We start from the raw sequence: 18,797 nt of genomic DNA on the forward strand, positions 1-18,797 counted from the left end.
GTTATGAACTATCACTTGGAGAAATGATATTGATTTTATTTGAAATAATATTTTGAGTTTTATAGAGCTCATTCGATAGAGTTCGTCCTAGTCTTGCATTTTGCAAGAGAGTGATATTAGTCCTACTTCTAGTTTTTGAACATTTGGCTTTAAATTTGCATGTTCACAACCTCTCGAGAAACAAGTTCTGATCAAACGGTTTTCGATATGGTTCCATTTTACACATTCATTGTAAAACAGTTTTTTTATGGGTGAATACAATTTTACATTCATATAAAAAAATATTAGATTTTCTATTCTGGTAAAATTATATGTTTTGTTTTTAAAAAAAAACAAATTATAACTAAATCGAATTAAAATCAAGCCGAACTAAACCGAATAAAACACAAACCAAATTGCTCTTTTTGGGAGATTGACAAAAATAGCACTAAAAAACTTTTTTTTTTCCACAAAAACCACTACATTTGAAAAGTTCCACAAACAGTACTATAAAATTTAATTAAATATTAAATAAGAATAATTAGTTTAATTAAATATAAATAAATAAATAAAATAGAAAATTTTCAGCCAAAATTTATTTTTCTCGCCAAAAATTTTCCGCAACGTAAAAATATTATCTCACGCCAAAATAAATCCCGTCAAAATTTTCCAGCCAAAAAAATTTACAAAATTCAGGAAAGATTTCACGAAATTCAGGAAAGATTACTTGAATTTTAGGAAAGCATTTCTTGAAGGATTCCACGAAATTCCGAAAATTCAGGAAGGATTAAACGAAATTTACGAAGAATTCCAAGTAATTTATGAAATATTTCATGAATTCATGTATTTCAGGAAGGATTTCACAATTACATGGAATCTTTCCTAAATTACGTGGAATCCTTCCGGAATTTTGTGGAATCCTTTCTGAATTTCTTTGATTTTATTTTTGGGGGGAAATTCGGATGGAAATATTTTGTGTGGAAAATTTTGAGGATATTTTTTTTGCTGGGAGAGGAAAATATTTTGGCGGAAATTTTTGACAGAAAATTTTTTTGCGGGAAAATTTTGACGGGATTTTTTTTACAGGAATTTATTAACGATGAATTTGTGATTTTTTGTATTTTTTTTATAATTATTTATTAATTTAAAAAATAAAAAAATAAGGTGCTATTTTTGTCCAATAAACTTTTGAGTGCTATTTTTGTCTCAAAAACTTTATTTGGGCTATAAGAGGCAATTTTTCTTTTTTCTTTGGCTCAATACAATTTTACATTCATACAAAAAAAAAATTAGGATTATTGTGAACTACATGGTAGCAAATTACAAGATCAAATGGTTTTGTATTCTGGTAAAATTATTTGTTTTGTTTTTTTTTTAAAAAAAACAATTATAACTAAATCGAATTAAAATCAAGCCGAAGTAAATCCAATAAAACGGAAAACGGTCTATTTTCCCACGAGAAGTATCGTATCACGCCCGATAGAGCCCGTTTTTTGACCTCGGTCTACATGTCCATGAAACAAGTTAAATGAAAATATATTCATGAATTCATGTATTTTGTTAAAATAGGTTAATTACATTTATCATTATCACTTTATCCCTTCTTCTCCAAGTAGCTTGGCCCCCAAGCTTTCATCCCCTATAAATACCTCTCGTTTGAGAAGTAGAATTTGGATGGAGAAAAAAAGTCAATAAGCTTTGCTTTCATTACTCCTTCGACTCTCTTTACTTCTTCTTTATTATATTAATATTTTAGTATGTTATTCAACATGTTATCAGCACGAGCGACTCTCGATCCGTTAGCACGAACGATTCTAGATCCGTTATTATTTTGAGGTAACATTTAAATAATATTAATTTTATTTATATTTATATATATATATTATTCTATGTTATTTAATTTATGGAGTAAAAGGCAATGCTTTCTCCCCGATCATAATGGTAGGCTCTGCCTCCTCGATCATATGTTCAATCTATATTTTTGGATCAAATGGTAGGCTCTGCCTCCTCGATTCTATGAAAAGCTATGCTTCTTGTACAATCATATCGATGGCTATGCCTCCTAAAATGATTGTTTTAATTTATGCGTTTATTATAGCTTATAGTATATAATTATTTCTAAAGTTATTTTATGTTGCTTTATTTCTAAAATATGTGCAAAAGTTTTTCAAAATTTTATATTTAATAAATTGCTTTATTATTTATAGTTATCATGTCGAATTTGGCAAAACTTAATATCGTTGTCCTTGATGTTTCTGGCAAAAAATTATATGACATGGGCATTAGATGCAAAAATGTATTTAAAAGAGAATGGGCTTCTTAAAACCCTCGATCCGTCAGAAACGACGTTAGAGGAAAAACAGGCAAAAGCCATGATGTTTTTACGTCACCATCTCCACGATAGTTTAAAAGATGAATACATCACGAAAGAAAATCCCGCAGATCTCTGGGTCTCTCTCAGAGATAAGTTTGATCACAAGAAATATGTGATCTTACCAAAAGCCAAACATGAATGGCTAAATCTGCGGTTTCAGGATTACAAAAGTGTAAGTGAATATAATTACGCTTTGTTCGGAATCACTTCAAGAATGATTTTATGCGGAGAGACTGTTTCCGATTATGATATGATCGAGAAAACTTTCCAAACATTTCATCCTACAAATGTAATCCTGCAGCAACAATATCGAGCTAGAGGATATACTCGATATTCTGACTAAATGCAAATCCTTCTTGTTGTTGAGCAAAATAATGAACTTATGATGATGAATCATCAAACTCGTCCAATTGGAACAGCTCCACTTTTAGAAGTGAATGTTGCTTCATCCAGTTATAATAATTGGCGAGGACGCTGACGAGGTCGAGGCCCAGGTCGAGGCCGTGATCACGGTCGTGGAGGCGGTCGTGGACGAGGAAAAGGAAGGGGTATCCCTCCCATTAATTTCAACGTCAAAAAAACCATCAAAAATCTTCAAGTGAATGATGTTGGTCGCGTTTTGAAGAAACAAGATGAAAGTACTTGTTACAGATGTGGAATGAAATGACATTGGTACCAGACCTGTCGTATACCTAAACATTTGGCCGATCTGTATCAAGCATCTCAAAAAACAAAAGAAAGAGATGTTGAGACCAATCTCATCTCTGATGAAGCTGGACCATCTTGATATCGCAAATTTTCTCGTTGATCATGAAAACGGAAAATCAGGCTAATTAGATCGACATGACATGATATGGTTGTAATAGTATTATATGTATTTTTTTGTTTAAAATGTATCGTTTGGTTTTCAAAGTCTTTTTGAATAATGGTTTCTTTGTAACATACAATAAAGTTTTCTTTGTAAGTCTTTATGTTATTTTATTAATGCATATTTTATAAATGCTTTATCTCAGAAAATGTCAAATTTTGAGATTGAGGATGGAGATATATATCTGGCAGACAGTGCTACGACGCACACGATATTTAAAGATAAAAAATATTTCTCCTCTCTCAAAATAAAGGACTCCGCTAGAAGTGTGAGTACCATGTCTGGTAATGCAAAGATCATTATGGGCTCTGGAAAAGCCATTTTTTCAATGTCAAGGGAAACGAAATTTGAAATTGATGCATTATATTCCCCTATGTCTCATAGAAACTTGATTAATTTCAAAGATAAATGGATATCATATAGAGACTATGAATAAGAATGACATTGAATATCTTTGCGTTACATATGAGGGGAAACATATACTAGAAGAATTGCCAATGTTATTCTCTAGATTATATTGCACAAAAATAAATATGTTCGCATCATATGTTACAGTAAACTCGAAGTTTACTAGTACATTTAAGATTTGGCTAGAAAGACTTAGACATCCCGGTTCAGTCATGATGCAAAAAATTGTGCAAAATTCTAGTGGCCATCCATTGAAAAACCAAAAGATTTTTCAATCTAATGAGTTTTCATGTGCTGCATGTTCTCAAGGAAAACTCATACTTCGGCCACCGCCAGGCAAAATTGGGAATGAATCTCCATTATTCTTAGAGAGAATACATGGTGATAAATGTGGACCTATCCATCCTTCGTGTGGGCCGTTTCGTTACTTTATGGTAATGACTGACGCATCTAGTAGATGGTCACATGTGTGTCTATTGACAACATGAAATACGGCTTTCGCGAAATTCGTTTCCCAAATAATCAGGTTGAAAGCACAATTCCCTTATTACATTATAAAGAAAGTCAGGCTTGATAACGCTGGTGAATTCACTTCACAAGCCTTTAATGACTATTGTATGTCAATGGAAATCGATGTTGAGCATCCGGTCCCTCATGTTCATACACAAAATGGTATGGCTGAATCTTTGATTAAACGGTTGCAACTCATTGCTAGACCGTTAATATTGAGAACAAAGCTCCCAATTTCTATATGGGGTCATGCTATATTGCATGATGCGGCGTTAGTCTAGATATGACCAAGCGCATATAATAAATATTCCCCTTTACAATTAACGTCTGGTCAAGAACCAAACATAGCTCATCTCCATGTTTTTTGGGTGTACGGTTTATGTTCCTATAGCCCCACCACAAAGAACAAAAATGGGGCCACAACGGAGATTGAGTATATATGTCGGTTATGCATCACCGAGTATAATTTGGTATCTTGAACCGCAAACTGGTGATATGTTTACGACACGTTTTGCCGGTTGCTATTTCAATGAAGATGAATTTCCAGCGTTAGGGGGAGGGATTAAACAAGTACCAAAAGATATTACATGGTCTACACCATCTTTGGTATATCTTGATCCCCCTACAAATCAACGTGAGCTGGAAGTCTAAAAAATTGTACATTTACAAAATTTGACAAATCAATTACCAGATGCGTTTACAGATACAAAAAGGGTGACAAAATCATATATCCCCGTTGCAAATGCATCATCAAGAGTTGAAATTCCTAAAGAGGAATTCGATGGGAACAAAACTAATGAACCTAAGGTTCAATTCAAACGCGGGAGGCCAATGGGCTCTAAAAATAAAAATCCTCGAAAGAAAAAAAAAATGGGAGACGAAAATGAAAAGGTTCAAGAAGAACCTAACAATGAGAAAAATCCTCAGGACGATGCAGAAAAATATGAGATTTCCATTAACTATGCCCGAGATGGAAAATTATGGGCTAGAAATGAAATCGATGATGATAATAGAATATTATTTTTTTTATGTATCTAAAGAGATCGATCATGAAAATGATGATCTAGATCCAAAGTCCATATCAGAATGCCAACAAAGGGCTGATTGGGAGACATGGAAAACTGCAATGCAAATTGAGTTGCTCTCCCTCAATAAAAGAGATGTCTTTGGACCTCTCGCCACTACATCTAAAGATGTAAAACCTGTTGGGTGCAAGTGGGTATTTGTGCGAAAAAAGAAATAAGAAAGATGAAATCACACGATATAAAGCCCGACTTGTACGTTGCACAAGGTTTTTCTCAAAGAGCTGGAATTGATTATGAAGAAACATATTCTCTGGTCATAGATGCAATTACATTGAGGTACTTAATGAGTCTAGCGACCTCTAATAATTTAGAAATGTACCTTATGGATGTAGTGACAACATATTTATACGGATCATTGGATAATGATATTTATATGAGCATTTCCAAGACGGAATATTTGTACATCAATCAAATTATACCAAAAGGATCATTATGTTGTAAATTAACCACATAACGGATGGACTCCATAACCGTGGCCCATGTCCATGTTCTAGAAGACCCATGTCTAGCTTCTAGAAGACTTGTCCAATGACGGTTTATGTTAGTCTTAGTGGGCTTTAGGCTTTAGGGTTTCCTAGTCCAATTGGGATTTGTCTCCCCTATTATGTATATATATAAGTTGTAACCTCATTCATTAATAAAAAGAATCACGAGATCCATAACACGTTATCAGCACGATAGCCTCTAAATCCCTTAACTAAAGATCTGACACATAAACCCTAATCTCACGATCTCTCTATCTCCATCAAACCCCTAAAACGCAAAGAAATCTGCCTCGGAACTTCAAAGAGGTCGTTCTCTCAAATAATGAGGACCCAGAAAACGAGCAAGATATTAAATCGAAGCCCTCGCCAAGACGAATCCATCAGTGCAAACGACTTGTCGATCTGACCACCGACGCGCCCTCACGCACAGATACAGTGTGCGACGATTTGTTTTGAAAACCCTAGCTCGTCCGTCCGTTTGCTTTCTCCTTTGCTCGGCGATTCCTTCCAAGGACCATACGCTCGTGACAAGTTGATAACCGAGGTCTTTAGCTCCCGGTTCTAGTCCGTACAACCCCATATGGTGAAAGAAAACATCAAAACCCTAAAGCTAAAGAACCAACAATCGAACTTGAAAGTTAAGCAAAGAGAAACTCTAAAAACGAACCTTGCTTGATAAGCGATTGTTATTTCCTTGCATGATCCGATTGCTTGGCTCGTTTAAGTTGCTAGAAAAGTTATTATTTCTTAATCTTAAACTCGCAAATCGAAAACACTAAGCTATGGCCAAAACCTGAAAAGCTAAGAAACCCAAATCGGATCAAATCTGAAATCCCTAAAGTGTAAATCGATTGATTGAGGTTATCTAGGTTGTCTTAGATTGATTGATTGGTTGCATGCTAAATTGATAGAAATCAAAATCCTAAAATCGCATGAACCCTAGAAACCTAGAAAATGAAGAATCCCATTGTGAATGGGAAAATCCTAGAAACCCTAAATCCTATTGTAAATAGGAAATTTTAAAATACCCTAAATCCTAATTAAATTAGGAAATTCATAAATCCTATTCAAGATATGAAAACCTTAAGAAATAGAAAATTTCCAAATCCTAAATAAAATAGGAAATCTTAAAAATCTAAATCATAAGTGAAATTGGAAAATTAATCCTAAAGTAAAGAGGAAAGTAAATCCTAAAAGGAAAAGGAAAAGGAAAAGCTAATCCTAATTAAAAGAGGAAATCTAATCTTAAGCAAAAGAGGAAATCTAATCCTAAGCAAAAGAGGAAAGTCAAATCCCTAAGTAAATCGATTATCCTAAAGTCAAAAGGACTTGGTGAATGTATCACATATGGCAATAATGCCAAGAGAGAAAGATAGATACAAGGCAATTTTAGCCACCATCTTATTGAGAGTCTCAGAATCCAGGACTATAAGTCTGTGGATGAGTCTATTACTCTATTGCTAGTTGAGCAAAATAATGACTTACTGAAGGGAAAAAGTAAATTAAGACCTCATAGATTAACCCCATTACTTGATGCCAATAAGGCCGCAGAGGATAAGAAAAAAATTCCAAAGAATCTAACCACGTCCAGAGTGATAGACAACACGGCCGTGGCCGTGGTGGATGGAAATGACGTGGCCGTTGCCACTATAATTCATCCGGCCGTGGGAACCACTATAACCGTGGTTGTGAGCCCAATTTTGGCCGTGGTCGAGGGCGAGGACGCTGTGGTATTTCCAAACCACAACACTCGACCAAATAAGTGTGCCATAGATATGGAATGGGGAACCATTGGGCTAAGATATGTAGGACTTCCAAACATCATTGCAACCTCAATCAAGAGAGTGTGAAAGGAAGAATCCTAAAGCCCATTTGGTATATATATAAGATGGTGAAAATAATTTTGAACATGATCAAGATGATCTAATGGAGTATAAAACTTCTGATTGCCTAAAAAGAATCAAGTTGGTAAATCTGATTTCGACATCAAAACCTTTGTGTTTTTCTTTACATTTTATGTGTTCATTGATTGTTATTTGCTTGAATTTATTTTATATTATTTTATGTTTAGAACATGATTCTTGTCCATATAAGAAATGGCCGAGGACAATAACATATTTGTGGTGGATAGTAGAGCCACACAAAAGACAAGAGATATTTTCCTAAATCTCATAATAGAAAATGCCAATATTAGCACTATAGCAGGTATAGCAAGTCTTATTGAGGGCTACGGCCAAGCCCATATTCTATTACCAAATGGCACGCATCTTGAACTAAGCGATGCCTTATATTCACCCAGCTCAAAGAGGAGCTTATTGAGTTTCGAAGAAATAAGATTGAATGGTTTCCATATTGAAACAAAGGGTGAAGGGAACATATAATTCCTAAATATAATTGAGATCACCAAAGGACATAAGAAAGTCCTAGAGACTATACCCGCATTATCCACTGGTCTCTACTATGCTAAAATCGATATGATCGAAGCTAATATGGCAATGAACAAAGAGTTCATCGAGAAATTCACTTTATGGCATGACCGGCTTGGCCATCCGGGTCATAGTATGATGCGTAAGCTTATGATAAATTCAAGGGGGCACACCCTAAAAGAGAAAAGAGTTATCCCTAAGAATCTCACGTGTAAAGCATGTACACAAGGGAAACTCATTATAAGGCCATCACCAGCTAAGGTAAATAAAGAGACCTTAAACTTTCTGGAAAGGATACAAGGGGATATATGTAGACCAATACACCCACCATGTGGGACATTTAGATATTACATGGTCCTCATTGATGCATCGACAAGATGGTCGCATGTTTGTTTATTATCCTCTAGAAACCAAGCGTTTGCTAGGTTGTTGGCCCAGATCATGAGAGTGAGAGCCCATTTTCCAGATTTTCCGCTTAAGACTATACGTCTAGATAATGCCGGTGAATTTATGTCCCAAGCGTTTAATGACTACTGTATATCCATGGGGGTAAGTGTGGAACATCCCGTGGCACATGTACCTACACAGAATGGATTAGCGGAATCCTTCATTAAACGAATTCAATTGATAGCTCGACCATTACTCATGAGGTCGAAGCTTCCAGTAGCCGCTTGGGGACACGCTGTTTTACATGCATCAGAGCTTATACGCATAAGGCCATCTAGTGAACATAAATAGTCACCATCCCAATTACTCATGGGTCATGAGCCAGACATATCCCATCTAAAGACTTTCAGGTGTGTCGTATATGTAGCGATTGCTCCACCACATAGAACAAAGATGGGACCTCAAAGGAGGATGGGGATATATGTTGGATATGATTCTCCTACCATTATAAAGTATCTAGAGTCAACTACGGGTGATCTAATTAAGGCTAGATACGCGGATTGTCATTTTAATGAATCCGAATTTCCAACTATATATAGGTGGAGAGACAAACAAGCTGGGTAAAGATATAAAAGAAATATCATGGAATCAAACATCCTTAAATTGGCAAGATCCTCGGACTCTGATGTGTGATTCAGAGGTCCATAAGATAATAAATTTGCAAAAGCTAGCTAATGAATTGCCAGATTCCTTTGCTGACCCAAAGAAAGTTACTAAAGCGTACACACCATCTTGTAATGCACCAGTACGTATTGATGTTCACAAGGAACACAATCAAGTTGCTACAGAGTCTAGACAACGTAAGAAACGTAGTAGACCAATAAGGTTCCAATGATAAAAAACCCTCGGAAATTAAAGAAAGGTGCAATAGAAATCCGAGGTTACTAAGGAAACCATCCTAGACATGGAGATAAGGCCGGCCGGCTCTAAGGTACATGTACCATATAATGTAGCTTGGGACGCCAAGCTGCAAAGTATTAAAGGTCCTGACCATAATAAATCTCAATCGATTATATCATGTCTGGAACATAATGGAACATATAAGAAATATCAACATAAGATGATTTTGCATGCAAGGTAGCACTTATATGAATATAAATGAGGATCAGGAGCCCACGTCTATACTAGAGTGCACTCAAAGAAATGATTGATTAAAATGGTACAAGACCATAAAACGTGGAGCTAAGAATCATTAAAGAAAATGGATGTGTTTGGTCCGACCTTAAGGAAACCATCCAAGATAAAACCAGTAGGACACAAGTGGGTCTTTGTGAGGAAAAGAAATGAGAATAATAAAGCGTGAGATATAAGGCACGACTTATAGCACAAGGATTCTCACAAAGACCGGGGATAGATTATGAAGAAATATACTCCCCTGTGGTGGATGCTAAGACATTTAAATTTTGCTAAGTCTGGCTATATAAAGAAAAAGACTTGATTTGCGGCTAATGGATGTAATGCCTGCATATTTATATAAGTCCACTGGATAATATATATGAGATTACCAGAGGGTATTGAGCTCAAAGATAAGAAAGATTCTCGAGAATATCACTGCATAAGGCTGGACAAATCCTTTTATGGACTTAGACCAAATGGGCGTATGGAATGTTATAAATGATCCCATTAGTCCATGTATTTTCATAAAGAGGTTTGCAAACAAAGGATTTGTAATCATAGCAGTGTATATGAATAATTTAAACCTCTGGGTAATCAACCAAACAGTTGAGAAAGAATATGAAATGAAAGACCTAGGCAATAATTAAGTTCTGTTTGGGATTACAACCTGAGTACGTGAATAATGGAATCCTTGTGCATCAAAAGGCATATACTAAAAGAGTACTCAAGGATATTTAATAAGGACCAGGCCCGCCCATTGACCAGGCCCAATGGTGGTGAGAAGCCTCGGATTGGATAGTGATCCATTCGGTCCAAAGAAGGACGAGGAAGAAGTTCTCGATCCTGAAGTGCCATACCTCAGTGCCATAGGAGCGTTAATGTACTTGGCTAGACACACTAGACTAGACATTTGTTTTGCCGTGAACCTCCTATCGAGATTTAGCTCATGTCCGACCCAAAGGCACTGGAACGGAATTAAACATCTTTTACGTTATTTACAAGGAACTGTTGATTTGGGTCTATTCTATACTAACCATAACAAAGAAGGTTTAGTTGGTTTTGCTGATGCAGGTTATCAATCAGATCCGCATAATGGTAAGTCACAAACATGTTATGTGTTTACACACGGTGGAACCGCGATTTCGTGGCGTTCAATGAAGCAAACCATCTCAGCCACTTCATCCAATCACGCGGAGATCTTGGCAATACATGAGGCCAGCCGTGAGTGTGTGTGGTTGAGGTCGATCACTCAACACATACGATCTAATTGTGGCATGGACGATGAGAAGGGACCAACGGTCATGTACGAGGACAATGCGGCCTTCATCGCTCAGCTCAAAGAAGGTTACATCAAGGGAGATCGGACGAAGCACATCCTACCTAAGTTCTTCTTCACACATGATCTACAAAAGGATGGAGAAGTTCAAGTGGTGCAGGTCCGATCAAGTGACAATTCAGCCGACCTATTCACTAATGCATTACCAACATCGACATTGAGGAAGCTCACGCATCAAATTAGAATGCGGAGACTTAAGGACTTTCAGGGATGACCAAAACAGGGGGAGTAATACGTGTTGTACTCTTTTTCCTTCACCATGGTTTTGTCCTAATGGGTTTTCCTGGTAAGGTTTTAATGAGGCAGCATCCCCAAGCGTATTACTGAGATCCTTTGGCATCTACACGGTTATGTCATCCAAGGGGGAGTGTTGTAATCTTGCATTTGCCACTAATCTACTTGCAAGATATAACTCATCCCCTATCCACAGACATTGGAATGAGATAAAACACATCTTCCGCTATCTTCAAGGTACGATTGATCTAGGATTATTCTATCCTATAAACTCTGCGTTTGGTCTAGTTGGTTTTGCAGATGCAGGATATTTATCGAATCCGCATAAATCTCGATCCCAAACTTGATACGTTTTCACAATTGGAGGAACTGCAATCTCGTGGCGTTCTCAAAAACAGACTTTGGTCGCCACCTCTTCAAACCATGCAGAAATGATTGCGCTTCATGAAGCCTACAGAGAATGTATATGGCTCAGATCTATGACGAACCACATGCAAGAAGCAAGTAGAATAGTCACCAGTAAAGAGCCGACAACATTATTCGAAGACAATGTTGCATGTGTCACCCAAATAAAAGAAGGTTACATCAAGAGCGACAAAACGAAGCATATTCCTCCAAAGTTTTATACACTCAAAAACTCGAGAAAAACAAAGAAGTTAATATCCAGTATATCCGCTCAAATGACAACGCAGCAGACCTGTTTACAAAGGCGCTGCCTACGTCAACATTCAGAAAGCATTTTCACAGTATTGGAACGCGTCATTTACGAGATCTTCAAAGATAAGACTATACTTATCTTTTCCAGGGGGAGATTGTATTACTGTACTCTTTTTTCCTTGTCATGGTTTTTATCCCAATTGGTTTTTCCATCATAAGGTTTTTAACGAGGCAGTACACAATAATATGTAATTAACGAAGAGTGTTAAAATAGGATAATTACATTTATCATTATCACTTTATCCCTTTTTCTCCAAGTAGCTTGGCTCCCAAATTTTCATCCTCTATAAATACCTTTCATTTGATAAGTAGAACTAGATTTTAACCCGCGGTACATCGCGGGGCTATATTTTCTTAAAAAAATCAAAATGTAATTTGTTTGATAGATTATTTTGATTGTTAATTTTAGGATTTCACCCGTGGTATACTATCTTTTATAAATATCAACCCAAACCCGTCCCATCATATTACCCGTCCCGTGAAATTAAACATCATTTAGTTATTTTTTTTTTAATAATACTTTTATTTAAAAGCTATATAATTCAAGTCAATTTAAAAATTTCTTTTAAATGGTTCCCATAAGATATATATACATATATATTAAATTTGTATAGAGTTGAAATAATATTAATATTACAAACTTTTTATATAATTTAAATATTATAAATATTTTTAAAAATATGCAATATATATTTTTTGTTATTGAATAAGAGGATATTATGTGTAAGAAATGTAGAAAATAAGAGTTTAATATTTTTATTATGGAGTCGCAAGAAAAATCTTTTATTTCTATACATGTTATTCGTTTATTAATAATAAAAGAAAACAATCCTTTAAATTAGATATTAACTAAAATAAACGCACCATAATTATTTATTAAGTAACAACCAATAAATTTCACCAAAAAATAGGTAACAACCAATAAATTCTAAACGCAGTAATTAAAGAATGAGATATTAAAAAAAATATCAAATAAGATATAAGAATCTTAAAATAATTGAATATCTAAATAATTTAATTGTTAGTATCGATTTTAATGCCTTCATTAATGTGGATTTTTTTTTTACAGAGAAATATTTCCTAAAGATTATCACATTAATGACTCAGAAAATTAAGGAAGATATGAATTTATGATTCTCGAAATCGTGTTGGTAATATCTTTAATTAATATTTTTCAAATTTAAATAATTAATGCCAATGGCATTCATCCGTAAATACATTCCAACTCCAGGATTTATTTGCTAAAAGTCATCCAAAAATGTATATATAGATTTAGATAGAGAAAAAAAGTCAATAAACTTTGCTTTCATTACTCATTGGACTCTCTTTACTTCTTCTTTACTTATTTTAAAATTTTAATATTTTATTCAACATATTTCAGTTTAACTTCCGTAATTCATGTATTTCAGTTTAACTTCCATTGATTTGTAAATACCGATATTTACCATACCAAACTTTGTGTCCAAATTACAAAATATCGGTATTTAGTATTTACAAATCAATGGCCCAATCAGGCCCATCTATGAAAACCCTAATTCACTTTATAAATTTCTTGCTTTACCTTTTCTAGGGTTTCAGCCACCAGACACAAACAGAGAGGAAAAATGCCGGCGGGACACGGAGTGAGAGCGAGAACAAGAGATCTGTTCGCAAGACCATTCAGGAAGAAGGGTTATATTCCACTCTCCACTTACCTCAGAACCTTCAAGGTCGGCGATTACGTCGATGTCAAGGTTAATGGAGCTATCCACAAGGGTATGCCGCATAAGTTCTACCATGGTCGTACTGGTCGCATCTGGAATGTCACTAAGCGTGCCGTTGGTGTTGAAGTCAACAAACAGGTTTGATTGCTCAAAAATTTTAATCTGTTTGGAAGAGTCTTGATTGTTGAAATTAGGGTTTGAACTTGATTATGATTCTTTGCTTTGGGGTTTAATTCGTCTTTGTGTGAGCTATCTGTTTGAATTTTGAGATTTGGGATTGGTATTGCTTCGAAAGATTCAAGCTTTTCTTCTTGGGTCCTTTTTTTAGTGATGTTACACTTTGTTGTAGACTTGTAGTGGAAGCTGTCTCTTTGAATGTATTTTGTTTATGATTAGTGTAATCTCTTGAAGAGCTAATTTTGTGTGTTGGGTTGGGTTTTTAGATTGGGAACAGAATCATAAGGAAGAGGATACATGTGCGTGTGGAGCATGTGCAGCAGTCAAGGTGTGCTGAGGAGTTTAAACTCAGGAAGAAGCAGAACGATGTGCTTAAGGCTGCAGCTAAAGCTAGAGGAGAGACTATCAGCACCAAGAGACAGCCTAAAGGTCCTAAACCGGGTTTCATGGTTGAAGGTATGACCTTGGAGACTGTTACTCCCATTCCTTACGATGTTGTCAACGATCTCAAGGGTGGCTATTGAGTTGTTTCCATTTTTATCATTCTCTGCTCAGAATTTTTGCAGTTGCTTTGTTTTTTTAATTATGTTTTTGTATCAAACAAGACTGATTTCTATATGGTATGAGAGTGCAGTTCAGTTTTTTGTTAGAAGAGATGGTTTGTGAAATCATTTGCTTATTGCTTTCGTTTGTTTGTGAAATCATTTCTGCATTATCCAGAAAATGAATCCTTAGTAGAACTTGAGACATTTTATCAGTTAAACATGGAAAAGATCAATGTGTTTCAACACTTTCTCACGCACGCCAACCGTTGTCCCAACGCATTTTCACAGAGGAACGATTGTTCAATTCATGATTGTGTGCTCAGCTGCGCAATGGTTATGCAATGGTTACACCATCTGCGAAATACATCAACCATTGCTCTTGTAACTGTAAATTACTACATTAGTTTGAAGTTCCCTGTAAAATTGGGTGCTTTTATCATAGATGAAGCCAATAATATATCACAGTTCATTACACATTTCGCTCAAAAAAACGACTGCAATGTAAGAAAGAAAAGCAGAGCAGAACATCAACTATCCAACAAATAGCAACGTTTTCAGATTATACCCACAGATCAATGCAGAACATGACTAGCGATCAATACAGAACATGCCTAACGTGCTTTACAATCTGATTGCGAGGCTGGAACCTCGGAACTCAAGTGCTTCAATTCAAACTGGTCAAGATAGAAGAGAAACATTTGAGAGAAAAAAAGAAGAGATGACACACAAACACACTGATAAAAACTCACCTGATAATCATTTTTAAAAACATAGTATATGGTTAGGAACGGAAGACGTCATGACGAAACTCCATCTCTGGCTGAAAAACTCACGGGCTTTAAAGATAAAAGTGACTGAAACCGTCTAAACACAGTCCAAATGACGGGTTCTCTGGCGTATGAAGGTGGTCTTCGATTTTGGTTTCAAGCCTCTAGCAACTAGCTTCTCAACTTAAGCAAATGATCAAAAAATCTCTAAAATCTCTGTTTTTATGTTGCACTTGATGTAAAACAGTTTTTTTTGGTGAATAAATTTTACATTCATACAAAGAAAAAAAAACTCACCTGAAGATTCACTAATTCATATTCTCTCACCTTCTCCAATCTAATCTTAATTTGGAGACAGAATTCTATTCATGGTTATTCCTTCTTGTGTTTCCATTAAACTACATCAAGAAACTGAAGCAAATTTTATTTATTTCCATTAGCAATTGAAGCCACAAAAAACAAAGAGACCAAATCGAAACAAAAGCTCACTCAGACAGACTTATCAGCCCAACGGCTCGAAATAGCCACAACAGAGCCAACCTGACTAGCAAGAATAACCATGGCTGGTGAGGCACACTTGTGAACAGTTTCATTTAGTAAGCCGAGCACTGCACCAACCAGCTCAACAGCCGAACCAAACCATATCCATGGCATAGCCAGTGGAACGTTAAATATTTTCACTTTCTTCACGCAATCATCTTCTCTTCCTTCATCAGATCGAACAGTCTCAATGAGTAAGCCGAGCATTGCACCAATCATCTCAACCACCGAACCAAACCATAACCATGGTAGAGCTAGTGGAACATTAAATGTTTTCACTTTCTTCACACAATCATCTTCTCTCCCTTCATCAGATCGAACAGTCTCAATGAGTAAGCCGAGCACGGCACCAATCAGCTTAACCACCGAGCTAAACCATAACCATGGTAATGCCAGTGGAACATTAAACGTTTTCACCTTCTTCACACAATCGTCTTCTCTTCCTTCCTCATATTGAACAAACTCAGAGAGTAAGCCAAGCACTGTACCAATCAACCCAACCGCTGAGCCAAACCATGACCATGACCATGGCAAAGCTAGTGGAACCTTAAATGTTTTCACCTTCACACAATGATTTTCTCTTCCTTCACCAGATTGAATGCTGGTTAAAACTTTCTCAACCTCCTTCACGACCTTCTTGATAAACTTGGCCTCGTATCTGTCAAATTAGAGACGAAACCCACTATTTACATAATGCCAGGAATGTAAATAGTGGCAGAAATGTTTTTTTAAATAATGCCAGGACGCAAAAATCTCCTTACAATAATTTTTAATTTCGTATGATTGATTTACAGTTTTTGGAGGTGGAGTGTAAAATTGCATAAATTAGCTAGTTAAAGGTTTTTCTTTGCACAAAACTTAATCAATTAATTGACTTCAACTTAAGTATTATCAAAATTTAATTTAGTTGAACTGAATGTAATAAATTAATTGACTTCAACTAACTATTAACAAAAAAATTATTTGAATAAAATCAAATAGCATATTAATTGACATTTTCTACTTTCTAGTTTTAATTTATCACATGATGATGACTTTTCTAAACTGAAAAACCCTCACTCATATTGTATAATTCCTTTTATGAGAAATTGAGAAAATTTCTACATTATATTTTAACATTATTCAAATATTAATATATAAATTTCAATAGTAATATTAAATATATATAAAATGTTTTTTGATAAACCATGTAAGTTCCGGAAAATTGACCTATAATATTATTCGGTGGTCAGGGTCGGGCGTTGATCTATTTTTTTCACATAATCATTATTGTCACTACTTAAGATTATGTGTAAAAAAATTGTTCCGCGGTATACCGCATGTTAAATCATAGTAGTGATTTATAATAATTAATTAGTTACTAAAAATAATGATAGTTATGATTTATACGTAATTTATAAACCTGAAAATGTTTTAGATTTCCGAGAAAAGTCGATCTATAATCTGATCTAATTCAGATTCTCTTGGAAACAATCAAATCTTAAATAAAAAAAGCCTCGACGCATTGACGATGATGGTGATGATGAATCGCAGAAGAAGAAGGGAGATCCAAGGGAAGGTGAATCGAAGAAGAATTGTAGATGTGTAAATTGGCGGCCATAAGTATGGATGTGTAATTGTAGAAGAATTAGGTTAGGGTTTTAATTTTTTCGGTTAACCATTCGGTTCGGCCGAATCGAACCAAAAATCTCGGTTAACCAATCCAAAATTAAAACCATTCCGATCGGTTACACCTAATAAAGAGAAACCGAACCGATTTGCCCAAACCTCGGTTCGGTTCGGTTCGGACAAATCGGTTCGGTTCGAATTCCCAGGCCTACCAAAATAGCTCAAAGCGGTACAAAATAGTTGTAAGAGAAAATGGTACAAAAAAGGCTGAGTATTCTTTTGCAATTGGTATCGGTTTTGTGGTTGGAAATTAGTAAAACGGTATATCCCAAAACCGCTATTTCACAATCTTTATGAGCGTTTCTGTTCCATTCCAAAAAATTACACCATTTTTGGTACAGCACTGTTTACCAAAATACAATATTTTTTTCTTTCAATTTTGGTTAGTTGTTCATGTTTGGATGCAACTCTAAATAATTAGGGTTTCTATACCGTACAAGTGGAAATAAGTTAGAAAAGAGTTTACTTACCTTTTGCGATACAACGTGATGCCAACCTTGTTGCACACAGCCTTCAAAGCTACTTGCCATTTCTCCATCTCTTCGCGACTGGATTGATCTGCGTGACTCCAAAACCTATCACCAAACACTCCCTCCTGTAGCTCCACGTCTTTCGGTTTCACCTTGTAGAAGATTGGGATGACAATCATTTCCATTTTCTCTGCTTGATCCATGATTTTCGTCAGCTCATCCAAACACCATTTTGATTCTGCATACCTATTTGACAATAGTAATATTTTCATATCCATGTCTATTTCCATTATATATATTTTGTATCCTCACAACACTATAGAAAAAAAAAAGTTACTAAATTCATCATATTTGGAACAATACCTAGTGGATAAGATGACCAGTGCGACCGTGGCCTCTTCGATCCGTTTAAAGAGATGTTTTAGGTCTCTGCCCTTTTGTTCATGTGTATCTATGAAAAAGTTGATATTGTGTCGTTTCAAAGCATCGGTAAGGTGACTGACGAAGCCGTAGCGAAGATTTCCCCGGAAGTTGATGAACACTTGATGGATGGGGCGAGATAGGGTGCCCATCGATCACGGTTTATCTTTCCAAAGAAGTTCGAGGTGTTGGAGTAAAGACATGGGATTAGATCTTTTTATATTGAGTTCTCAAATCTTGACTGGTCTATGTATTAATAAAATCCCAATATGGAGTGAATATAGGTCGGTACCACAAGAATCATTCCAAAAATATATTTAAACTAACAACCGAATTCAGGTCGACATGCCCGTCCTACATTATATAAAAAAATCAAGTCTGTATATACTATATATATATATATATATATATATATATTGTATTTTCTTTTAGGTTAGGCTGTGATTGGTAACATGTGGTATCTATGATTTACTTTGAGTTATGGATGTAATTCATAGTTAAGTCAAAAATGTTGTCAATCAT

General features: G+C 35.5%; 2 protein-coding genes across 2 annotated transcripts; one reads left to right on the plus strand and one right to left on the minus strand.

Moving 5' to 3' along the window:
• Positions 1 to 13,541: 13,541 nt before the first annotated feature.
• LOC9328066 (60S ribosomal protein L21-2) lies at positions 13,542 to 14,533 on the plus strand. Its single transcript, XM_021014664.1, has 2 exons — positions 13,542 to 13,826; positions 14,132 to 14,533. The coding sequence occupies exons 1-2, from the start codon at positions 13,590 to 13,592 to the stop codon at positions 14,387 to 14,389; spliced, it is 495 nt and encodes a 164-aa protein (XP_020870323.1). The 5' UTR covers positions 13,542 to 13,589; the 3' UTR covers positions 14,390 to 14,533.
• A 988-nt stretch (positions 14,534 to 15,521) lies between these two features.
• LOC9328067 (TMV resistance protein N) lies at positions 15,522 to 18,547 on the minus strand. Its single transcript, XM_002894634.2, has 3 exons — positions 18,219 to 18,547; positions 17,856 to 18,101; positions 15,522 to 16,375 (listed from the first exon to the last, which is right to left on the minus strand). The coding sequence occupies exons 1-3, from the start codon at positions 18,425 to 18,427 to the stop codon at positions 15,667 to 15,669; spliced, it is 1,164 nt and encodes a 387-aa protein (XP_002894680.1). The 5' UTR covers positions 18,428 to 18,547; the 3' UTR covers positions 15,522 to 15,666.
• Between the last annotated feature and the right edge of the window lie 250 nt (positions 18,548 to 18,797).

This window comes from Arabidopsis lyrata, assembly GCF_000004255.2.
Source record: "Arabidopsis lyrata subsp. lyrata unplaced genomic scaffold ARALYscaffold_1, whole genome shotgun sequence".
NCBI classification, from domain to species: Eukaryota; Viridiplantae; Streptophyta; class Magnoliopsida; order Brassicales; family Brassicaceae; genus Arabidopsis; species Arabidopsis lyrata.